Raw genomic sequence first — 11,382 nt, 5'->3', positions numbered from 1 at the left:
CCTGAGGGGTGTGTGTGTGTGTGTGTGTGTGTGTGTTTGCGCGCGCGCAAGTGAGTTTCAGGGCGCAAGTGGAGCAAAGAAACTGTAACTTCAACATCATCTCCCGCTTTCTGACAACCTCCCCGCCCCACACCTAATGGCAAAAAACTTTCCGTGCAATATTTCATTCATTCTGCCGGAGGCTCTGTGAAGTGAGATTCATTCCTCTCCCTGTATTACAGACGAGGATACTGAGGCTCAACGATCTTCTAAGTTACCGCTCCATCAGTTCAGAAAAGAAGACCACATCAATTGAGTCATAAAAGCATCTCCTTCCACGCACTCCCACATTTCATCCAGACCCTCCCCTCATGGATGCTCGGTCATCTGGGACTCTTCGGGAGTCTCGACACAGCGATGACGATCCTGCTTTACGGGGAGACTTCAGAGAAGTGCAGGAGCTCGCCCAAGAGCACACAGCGCTAGAGAGACATCCAGGAGGGATGTGGGTAGCTTTGCAAGCCTCCGCCAGTTTATCCTGAGGCTCGGAAGCCAACGGCGAGGAGGCCGCAGAGCGATCAAAGCCGCCCCGAATGTGGGGGAAATTGCCAGCAGCCGGCTTTCCGGGGAGAGACAGGTGCGGATGTCCAGGCTGGTTCTGGTGGAGCCATCTCATTGACCGCGGCCTCACTTTCCGCGTCTGTAAAGAATTGGCGACTTCGTGTGCGGGTCGGAGCTGGACTGGCCGGCGGTGAGCGAAGGGTTAACGGGGCGGGTCTCGTGACGAGGGCCGGGCCGGGATTCCTGTAGCACCTGGCGGCTCGCGGCTCCCCGCCCAGACGCCGCGCGTAGCTCGGGGAGCCGCAGCGCCAGCGGGAGCCCCCCGGGGAGGAGCCGCGCAGAAGCCGGCACCTGCCGCGGGAGGGGCGGCGACGACGGCCGGAGCAACCTCGGGAGGCGAGCGGAGGCGCCATGGCAGAGTTCCCGTCCAAAGTGAACACGAGGACCAGCAGCCCGGCGCAGGGAGGCGGCGCCGTGGTGTCGACGCTGAGCCCGGACTTGGGGTTCGTGCGCTCCAGCCTCGGTGCGCTCATGCTCCTGCAGTTGGTGAGCGCGCTCGCGGGGCCTGGGCCCCGGGACCGGGTTAGGGTAGTGGTGTAGGGGGGTCCCGGCCGGGCCTGGAGGGGTCGGGGACTCCGGAGCTGCCTTTTTTCTTTGCTCCCCGCACACCCCCAACCTAGGCTCACACACGCCCCAGTGCGCCTTGCCTTCCTCGGGGGGCGCTTGTAGGACGGACGCTCCCAGGATCTCCTTGGTACCCTCTCACCGCGAGACGCCCTAGTTGCCGTCTCTTAGAGCACACGCAAGATGTACCAATGTCAGAGTGCCCATCACCAGCGCCCCATCATTCCGTCCCCGCTGGTCACCAAGAGGTCATCCACAGAAGCGCTCACAAACGCCACAATCACTGCGCGCGACTGTTTCTCCCGGACTCTGGCTCTCCCTTTGCCAGGACTATGCCCTTAGCCCTCCAGCACCGCCAGCCTGAGGCAAAGTCTGATCTCAGCTGATCCTCTGCCGAGCTCCGAGCTGCTCCCGGTGGCTGCACCCCAGAACACTCTTCGTCTAATCGAGCGGGCACATCCGGGGGCAACACAGACCCTTCAGCGGGCCCTACGGGCCCCTGTGAGGGAGTCCGACCCATCTAGCTTTCACTGAGTAACCTGCCGCTTTCCGGCCGGTTTGGCCCCTGAGGGCCAAGATACCACGCCCAGCGTTGGGGGAGGGTTTGGTGGGAAGGCAGAGGCAGGAATCCTGTATCCAATACCCTCTGTAGACCCCTGCCGAGGCGGATCGATGGGCACACCCCTTTCGGCAGCAGTTTCAGGCTTGGAGGTGTTAGCTTCCCGCCCACCCCCGCCCCGCCCCGCAGTACCCTCTGGTGCCAGTCTGGGAGCTGGGTGGCTGCCCTGTGGGAGGGGCTTGTTGCGTTTTCAGGGGACTAGCGGGAAGATCGGAGAAGGCAATGGCACCCCACTCCAGTACTCTTGCCTGGAAAATCCCATGGACGGAAGAGCCTGGTAGGCTGCAGTCCATGGGGTCGCTAGGGTCGGACACGACTGAGCGACTTCCCTTTCACTTTTCTCTTCCTGCATTGGAGAAGGAAATGGCAACCCACTCCAGTTTTCTTGCCTGGAGAATCCCAAGGACGGGGGGAGCCTGGTGGGCTTCTGTCTATGGGGTCGCACAGAGTCGGACACGACTGTAGTGACTTAGCAGCAGCAGCAGCAGCGAGAAGATGGAGGCGGGTCAAGATCCATCTTCCGTTAGGGCACCTTCTGCTGTCCCACTGCTCGGTCCTAGCAAGAATGCCAGGGGTCAGCACAGAAGGCAGGGGCCCAGATCAAGCTTCCCTCTTTACCCAGGTGATCACACTTCCTCCTGGACCAGTGCTATCTCTTTCAGTTCAGTTCAGTCACTCTGTCGTGTCCAACTCTTTGCGACCCCATGGACTGAAGCACCCAGGCTTCCCTGTCCATCATCAACTCCCTGAGCCAGCTCAAACTCACGTCTATCTAGTTGGATGGTTGGATGTCATCCAACCATCTCATCCTCTGTCATCCCCTTCTCCTCCTTCCTTCAATCTCTCCCAGCATCAAGGTCTTTTCAAATGAGTCAGTCGTTCGCATCAGGTGGCCAAAGTATTGGAGTTTCAGCTTCAGCATCAGTCTTTCCAATAAATATTCAGGACTGATTTCCTTTAGGATTGACTGGTTTGATCTCCTTGCAGTCCAAGGGACTCTCAAGAGACTTCTCCAACACCACAATTCAAAAGCATCAATTCTTGGGCGCTCAGATTTCTTTATGGTCCAACTCTCACATCCATACATGACTACAGGAAAAACCATACTGTTGACTAGATGGACCTTTGTCAGCAAAATAATGTCTCTGCTTTTTAATAAGCTGTCTAGGTTGGTCATTGCTTTTCTTCTAAGGAGCAAGAGTCTTTTAGTTGCATGGCTGCAGTCACCATCTGCAGTGATTTTGGAGCCCCCAAAAATAAAGTCTGTCATTGTTTCCACTGTTTCCCCATCTATTTGCCATGAAGTGATGGGACCAGATGCCATGATCTTTGTTTTATAAAATGTTGAGTTTTTTTTTTCTTTAATGTGAATATTTTAAGCCAAATTTTTCACTCTCCTCTTTCACTTTCATCAAGAGGCTCTTTAGTTCTTCTTCGCTTTCTGCCATAAGGGTGGTGTCATCTGCATATCTGAGGTTCTTGATATTTCTCCCAGCAATCTTGATTCCAGCTTGTGCTTCATTCAGCTGGCATTTAGCATGATGTACTCTGCATAGACGTTAAATGAGCAGGATGACAATATACAGCCTTGACGTACTCCTTTCCCAATTTGGAACCAGTCTGCTGTCCCATGTCCGGTTCTAACTGTTGCTTCTTGACCGAGATACGGATTTCTCAAGAGGCAGGCTAGGTGGTCTGGTATTCCCATCTCTTGAAGAATTTTCCAGTTTGTTGTGATCCACGCAAAGGCTTTGGCGTTGTCAGTAAAGCAGAAGTAGATGTTTTTCTGGAATTCTTTTGCGTTTTCTATGATCCAGAGGATGTTGGCAATTTGATCTCTGCCTTTTCTAAATCCAGCTTGAATATCTGGAAGTTCTTGGTTCACATACTGTTGAAACCTCGCTTGGAGAATTTTCAGCATTACTGTGCAAGTGTGTGAGATGAGTGCAATTGATCTGTAGTTTGAACATTCTTTGGCATTGCCTTTCTTTGGGATTGGAGTGCAAACTGACCTTTTCCAGTACTATGGCCACTGCTGAGTTTTCCAAATTTGCTGGCATATTGAGTACAGCACTTTAACATCATCTTTTAGGATTTGAAATGTCTCAGCTGGAATTCTGTTACCTCCACTAGTCTTTTTTGTAGTGATGCTTCCTAAGTCCCACTTAACTTTGGACTCCAGGATGTTTGGCTCTAGGTGAGTGATCACACCAACATGGTTATCTGGGTCATGAAGATCTTTTTTGTATAGTTCTTCTGTGTATTCTTGCCACCTCTTCTTAATATCTTCTGCTTCTGTTAGGTCCATACCATTTCTGTCTTTTATTGTGCCCATCTTTGCATGAAAATTTCCCTTGGTAGCTCTAATTTTCTTGTTGAGATCTCTAGTCTTTCCCATTCTATTGTCTTCCTCTATTTCTTTTCATTGATCACTGAGGAAGGCTTTCTTATCTGTCCTTGGTATTCTTTGGAACTCTGCATTCAGATGGGTATAGCTTTCCTTTTCTCCTTTGCCTTTAGCTTCTCTTCTTTTCTCAGCTATTTGGAAGCCCTCGTCAGACAACCATTTTGCCTTTTTGCATTTCTTTTTCTTGGAGTTGGTCTTGATCACTGCCTCCTGTACAATGTCACGAACCTCCATCCATAGTTCTTCAGGCACTCTGTCAGACCTATTCCCTTGAATCTATTTGTCACTTCCACTTTGATTTAGGTCATACCTGAATGGTCTAGTGGTTTTCCTGAAGATGGAGAAGCCCTATACTGTCAGCAAAAACAAGACCACAAGATTGGGAGCTGACTGTGGCTGAGATCATGAACTCCTTATTGCTATCTCTTTCAGAATTCCTCAGATCTCTTCCTGTGAGCCCTGTCCCCAACCTCACCCTCAGGGTTTCTTGGAGGGGCTTGTAGGTGTTTGTCCCCACCCCAGGAAAAAGTGTAGAATTGGAATCTCAGTCACTACAGCCCAGAAATCTGCATTTTAAACTCCTCTGAGTTGTCTGGCAGATTCTCTGGGAAGGGAGGAGAAGGGGCAGAGGTTCCCCCAAATTTAAATCTGCTGGTAGGAAGGGCCTGTCTGGAGCAATGCTGAGTGCTAGGCTTCTGGCTGCTTGTGAAGGGAGCAGTTGCCAAGCACGAAGGAAGTCCCCGACCCAAGGGTGTGGAAGCGCAGAGGAGAGGGAGAATCAGTTCTGAGTTCAGGAAGGCTTGTGGAAGAAAGGTGGCTTTTGACATTGCCCTTTGGGCTTCCCTTGCAGCTTAGCTGGTAAAGAACCTGCTGGGTTTGATCCCTGGGTTGGAAAGATCCCCTGGAGAAGGGAAAGGCTACCCACTCCAGTATTCTGGCCTGTATAGTCCATGGGTTCGCAAAGAGTTGGACACCACTGAGCGACTTTCACTTCACTTCACTGATATCTGAGGCAGAAGTAGGGAAAGGTCGCCTTCTAAAAGGGCAGGTGACCATGCAGGCCAAGGCTTAGGGCTGGGGAAGCTGAAGAGAAGTGGGGAGCAGGCTTCCCTGGTGACTCAGATGGTAAAGAATCTGCCTGCAATGCTGGAGACCCGGGTTCAATCCCTGGGTCAGGAAGATCTCCTGGAGAATGGAATGGCAACCCAGTTCTGTATCCTTGCCCGGCAGATCCCATGGACAGAGGAGCTCTGTGGGCTACAGTCCATAGGGTCACAAATGGTCGGACATGACTGAGTGATTGAACACACATACACACGTGGGGAGAGTAGCCAGCAGGTTGATTTAACTGGTGGAGGGGAAGAAGTTGTCCTCTACCCATCGAGTTCTTCTGGCTGGTCTAAGAGTTAAACTGACATGAAAGAGATGAACATGAGAAAAATCAAACAAGGTTTAATGCTATGTACACATGGGAGAGACCCAGGAAAACTGAGAAGCTAAAAAAATGGCCAAAGCCCTCCCCTTAAATCCCATCTTCAGCTAAAGAAAAAGAGGATGTTGAGGATGTGAGGTCAGTAATGGGATGTGACCGGGAAAAGCACAAGAAACAAGGGTAAGGTTGTGCGGATTTAAGTCGTTGCTTTTTCCATAGATGTGTTTCTAGAGATTTGGTCAACCTCCTTTCCCTGCTACTGTGAGGGAGACATCCTTACAAATGTAAGTATTTCTTACAAAAGAGTAAGGAGCCTTGGTTTTCAGCTTTTCCCTTGCCTGCTTTTCTTAGCAAATAACCAGCTTAAAATTGATATGCCAGAAAGATGAGTTTTTGGATGGTAAATTTTGCTCTGCTACACCGGAGTTGAAGCACTTGTTTCTGGGTGGCCAGAAGCTGAGGGAGATAAGTGATGATGGTTTTCTGTTTGCATTCTTAGGGGGGTTGGAACCGCAGGGGGCTCTAAGCTGGGCTGAGGATGAGGAGGCCATAGGGTGGGTCCCCCAGGGTTCACTCTTGGTAGACAGGACCTGAGCATCAGCCCCTTTTGCATTTGAACAATGAGACTTGGAATAAGGGGAACTAGAGGAAGGGCCTAGTTCCCCTTATTCCAAGTCTCATTGTTCAGATGCAAAAGGGGGTGATGCTCAGGTCCTGTCTGGTGGGCTGGAGTCCATGGGGTCGCTAAGAGTCAGACACGACTGAGCAACTTCACTTTCACTCTTCACTTTCATGCATTGGAGAAGGAAATGGCAACCCACTCCAGTGTTCTTGCCTGGAGAATCCCAGGGACGGGAGAGCCTGGTGGGCTGCCGTCTATGGGGTCGCACAGAGTCGGACACAACTGATGCAACTTAGCAGCAGCAGCAGCGGAGGAGGGGCCTGCTGTGTCTGCAAGAACTGAAGTAGCTTCTGCTAGAGGAGGCTTGTGTCTCTTGATTTGGGGGTCCCTGTGGGCTTGGCACCCCACTCCAGTACTCTTGCCTGGAAAATCCCATGGACGGAGGAGCCTGGTAGGCTGCAGTCCATGGGGTCACTAAGAGTCGGACACGACTGAGCGACTTCACTTTCACTCTTCACTTTCATGCATTGGAGGAGGAAATGGCAACCCACTCCAGTGTTCTTGCCTGGAGAATCCCAGGGACGGCGGGGCCTGGTGGGCTGCCGTCTATGGGGTCGCACAGAGTCGGACACGACTGAAGCGACTTAGCAGCAGCAGCAGTGGGCTTAGCAGCCCAGTCCTGAGCAGCATTTGGCTCCCATCACACACAGATGTAGACAGAGGTGTCGATGGAATGTAGGACTGGCCCAGAGAGCTGTGGGGGAGCTTGGCACTTAGACTCCAGGGACTGGCTGTGAGTGGGATGGCCGTCCTTTGCCCTCCCAGCAGTGTTTTTGGAGCCCAGAGTGGGAGGATGAGAGTCTCCTATTGGAGTGCTGAAGACCTGCACCTTTTCGTGACTTCACCAATTGGCTTGTGGGAGAAGCTGCTTCCTGAACTGTTTCTCTGGCAGTGGACAGTTCCATGGGGTCTGAGACAAACGGGGCTCCACTCAACAGGCACCACGTCTGCTGGGCAGCCAGTGTGGCTCCCACCACTCAGATGCCAGCTAGGCTCCAGGCTCTTTGCTAAGAGCTTCATTTTCTTGTATATTCCTCCACTTTACAGGTGAGGAAACTGAGGCTCAGGGGTCAGTTCTTGGCCCAAGAGCTCATAGAGTGTTAGAGCTGGGATCAAAGGCCCCAGTGGCCTGACTTTTCTGATCTGCACTTAGTTATCACACTCAGCTGGGCTCCTCCCCAGCTGGACACTGGGTGTGGTGCTGTTGTGGGAGCAATGGAGACCCCAGGTCCAGTGCCTGCTCTCTGGAGCTCTTGGTCTCTGAGGGAGGTGCTCAAAGGATGAGCTTCCTATGGAGGGATCAGGTGGGCTGCCTGGAGGAGGCAGTACATGGGAAGGTATCAGACATCTGTGTTTCCCAAGATCTGGTGAAGGGTTCCAGATGTGGGAGGAGGAAGAGGGGCTGGGTAGGAAGACCCCAGCTTCTTGAGAAGGAGATGTGTTCTTTGTTTAGTATTAAATGTGTCCTGAAGAACCAACCTCAGTGGTCACTGATTGTCACTTCCCCCACCCCATCTAGCTTCAGAAATAATATGAAATGGGATATGATATTAAGTCACATATGACAGAAGAGTTAAAGTAATATATTTTTTAAAGTTGGTAGTGTGTGTGTGTGGAGATGGGGTAGGGGCTGACTTAAAGAGAGCTGAGAAGAATCTAGACTCCGTCACAAATTTAAGGCTGTTGATTCTTTGTTGAGTTTCCTAGCAGCCTAGGTAAAAAAGGGAAGCATGAATTTATACAGATAGCATCTAAAAAGGAAGAAAAATAAAAAAGGAAGCAGGCATGCCTGGTCTAGAGATAACTCTTGGTCTTAAAAACCTGGAAGCTTTGATGCTGCAGATCTTTGTGTGGCTAGTGGGTGGAGGAACTTTGTGGAAGCTGTGGTTAACTTGGCTGATCCCAGAGACTTATATAGAATAAGTATAAAGTGAAGTGCACATTTTTTCTTCTTCTTTTTTTTTTTTTAATCTTCCCCCAGCCCCGGGGAGAAAGGTGATCTCCTGGGTTTGCATGCATGTATGCTAAATTGCTTCAGCTGTGTCTAACTTTTTGTAACCCTATGAACTGTAGCCCGCCAGGCTCCTCTGTCTATGGCATTCTCCAGGCAAGAATACTGGAGCGGGTTACGATTGCCTCCTGCGATCTTCCCGACCCAGCAATCAAACCCATGTCTTTTATGTCTCCCGCATTGGCAGTCAGGGTCTTTATCACTGGTGCCACCTGGGAAGCCCCACGTGGGTTTACTGATGAAGGAACAGACTTAGAGAGGTTGAGGAACTAGTACAAGGGCAGTCAGAAGGCTTGGGACAGAGAAGCCCTATGAATGGTCTGTGACAGTAGGGCCATTTGTGTTTAGAAGCTTCTATCCTATCCTTGGGGCTTCCCCAGTGGCTCAGCGGTAAAGAATCCACCTGCAATGCAGAGATGCAGGAGACGTGGGTTTGATCCCTGGGTCGGAAAAGACCCCTGGAGGAGGAAATGGCAATCCTCTCCAATATTCTTGCCCAGAGAATCCCATGGACAGAAGGGCCTGGTGGGCTCCAGTTCATAGGGTCACGAAGAATGGGACATGATGACTGAGTGACTGAACACACACACAATTCCCAGTTAGCAGTTGAACAAACACATTGGAAGCTTCACTTGCCACTTGATGACAGTGATCCATGGGCGGTAGTGAGAGGATTGGTGGAAGCAGAGAAGTTTGGTTTCAAATCCTGGCTCTGTGATCTTGGACAAGTTCCCTAATATCCCTAAGCCTCAGTTTCCTTGTCTGTGAAATGGTAATGGTGAGATTTTGGGGAAGGTGGAAGCTGATGCCTGCAGAGGGCTTAGCACAGTGTGTGTGAGAATGAAGGGAAATTATTAGGATTCACAGGGTCATAGAAATCTAGGGCTCTTACGCTTGCTCCCAAAGGTCCCCAGGTGTCTCCTCAGCAAGAGCTTGTAGGCTCCCAGGGACAGGGAGCTCAGTCTCTCTAAAGGATGCCTGCTGCATCCTTGCACGCCTGGGAGTGTGAGAAAGTCCTTCCTCTTGGTAACCTGGGTCTCTCTCCAGCCCCACAAGGCATGGCAGCTCCTCTCCAGGTTGGAGGCAGGACAGGACCTGAAAGTCAGCTCTTTAGCCTGGTGAGACAATGTTGTTGAGGTCTGAGAGGTGCGAGCAGAGGTTGGCCATATTGGGATCTCAGTGTTGGGGACTCACAGGGTTTTCCTTAGCATTGAATTTTGTGGGTTCCATCTCCCTAGGGCAGCATTCCTGATGCTGCACGCTCCCCACCTTCATGCTCCACTGTAGGGAGCACAGCAGTGCCTGTATTGTTAGCTCCGCCTACATGCCCCACTTGTGGTTGGGGGATTCTCAAATGTTTGGAGTCAATTTGTAGTTATATAACCAATATATGGACACGTTCTCCTTAAAAAGCAAAAACCTATTACAGATAAGACTAAAATTATCCTTGGATCCCCTGCCTGTCTCCCCAAAGGAACTGCTGTACTGGGGTGTTTCTATTTCTTTTTCCCATGCATTTGAAAAAACACTGATGGCTTAATTCTGTATCCTTTGTTCAGTTACTTGTCTTATAACCGCTGCACCTGCATCTCTTCGAGCTGTCTCCCTCCTTCTTAACCGTTCAGGCTATTCCAGAATGTTGCTGGTTGGACCCGAGTTCATTTAGCCGTTTTTCTATGGATGGGCCTGGTTTTTGTTTTGTTTTGTTTTTTATTTTGGGCTTCCCTTGTGACTTAGCTGGTAAAGACTCTGCCTGCAATGTGGGAGACCTGGGTTCGATCCCTGGGTTGGGAAGATCCCCTGGAGAAGGGAAAGGCTACTCACTCCAGTATTCTGGCCTAGAGAATTCCATGGACTGTATGGAGTTGCAAGCGTCAGACACAACTGAGTGACTTTCACTTCACTTTTTTTATTCTTTGTTTTTTAAAAACTTTTAATTTTGTTTGGGGTATAGCCAATTAGCAATGTTGTGATAGTTTCAGGTGAACAGGGAAGGGACCCAGCCAAACGTATACATGTATCCATTCTCCCCCAAAGTCCCCTCCCATCCAGGCTGCCACATAACATTATATAGCATAACAGTGCTGTACAGTAGGTTCTTGTTGGTTATCCATTTTATATGTAGCACTGTGTAAATGTTGATGGGCCAGTTTTTTTTTTTTTAATGCTTTTATTCTTTTAAAAATATATACAGACATATAGCAAAAACATTTCAGCAGTCCAGAGGGCTATTAATGAATACAAAGGGTTATCAATGAATATATAATCTCTCATCCTGGTTGGGTCACTGCCCACACCCCCATCCCTGGCCCTTGCTGGAGGCATTATGAGTGTGACATTCCAGGGTGAGTCAGTGGGTTATTTACACAAAATACAGGTAGCTCCGCCCCACCTGTGCCCTTCCAGTCTTTCCCTCCTGGCAATACACCTAGGGATGTCCTGTATCATTGCACAGAGAACTACATGTATCTTTCTTTTTTAATCCTTTCCTTTCTTAATTTCTTTAATAGATAATATATTATCAACAGTCCAGAATAAAATAGAATGGGAAAGAGCACCATGAGCAATCTCTGTGCCCTTTGGTTAGAGTTGACTGCCCCCATGCCCACTCTGTTCTATTTGCTGTGTATACCCCAACCTCTCCCCACTTTACCCCAGGGCTATCATCTAACCAGGTGGTGCAGTGGTAAAGAATCTGCCAGCCACTGCAGGAGACTTGGATTCGATCCCTGGAGAAGGAAATGACAACCCACTCCAGTACTCTTGCCTGGAAAATCCGATGGACAGAGGGCCATAGTAGGCTACAGTCCATGGGGTCGCAAAGAGTCAGACACGACTGAGCGACTTCACTTCACTTCACTTCCTCCCTATAACCCTTACAAGTGCTGACCCTTTATTCCCAACTTATAACTAGACCAATTCCAGCTCATCCTCAACACCGTTGAGGACATCTTTGTGCCATTTCTTTGCAACGACTTTTGGGCACTACAACCATTTGGGAAACTATCTTGGAAGGGATGGGATCTAAAATTCTAAGTGTAAATCTTGATCAAATTGTGTGGTGGAT

The 11,382-nt window shown here is 50.0% G+C and overlaps 1 protein-coding gene across 1 annotated transcript in view; it reads left to right on the top strand.

Moving 5' to 3' along the window:
- The first annotated feature begins 816 nt into the window (after positions 1–816).
- PLLP (plasmolipin) overlaps positions 817–11,382 on the top strand; it is a 30,082-nt gene continuing 19,516 nt past the window's right edge. Inside the window, exon 1 of the mRNA XM_086350799.1 lies at positions 817–1,086. Coding sequence (XP_086206925.1) covers positions 952–1,086 — 135 coding nt within the window. The 5' untranslated portion in view covers positions 817–951. The remainder of the gene's footprint in view (positions 1,087–11,382) is intronic.

This window comes from Bos grunniens, chromosome 18 (assembly GCF_055505025.1).
Source record: "Bos grunniens cultivar Pamir isolate PY7600 chromosome 18, Bosgru_T2T1.0, whole genome shotgun sequence".
In the NCBI taxonomy this organism is placed as follows: Eukaryota; Metazoa; Chordata; class Mammalia; order Artiodactyla; family Bovidae; genus Bos; species Bos grunniens.
The sequence above is the reverse complement of the archived record's forward strand: the minus strand, read 5'-3'. Positions and strand labels throughout refer to the sequence as shown.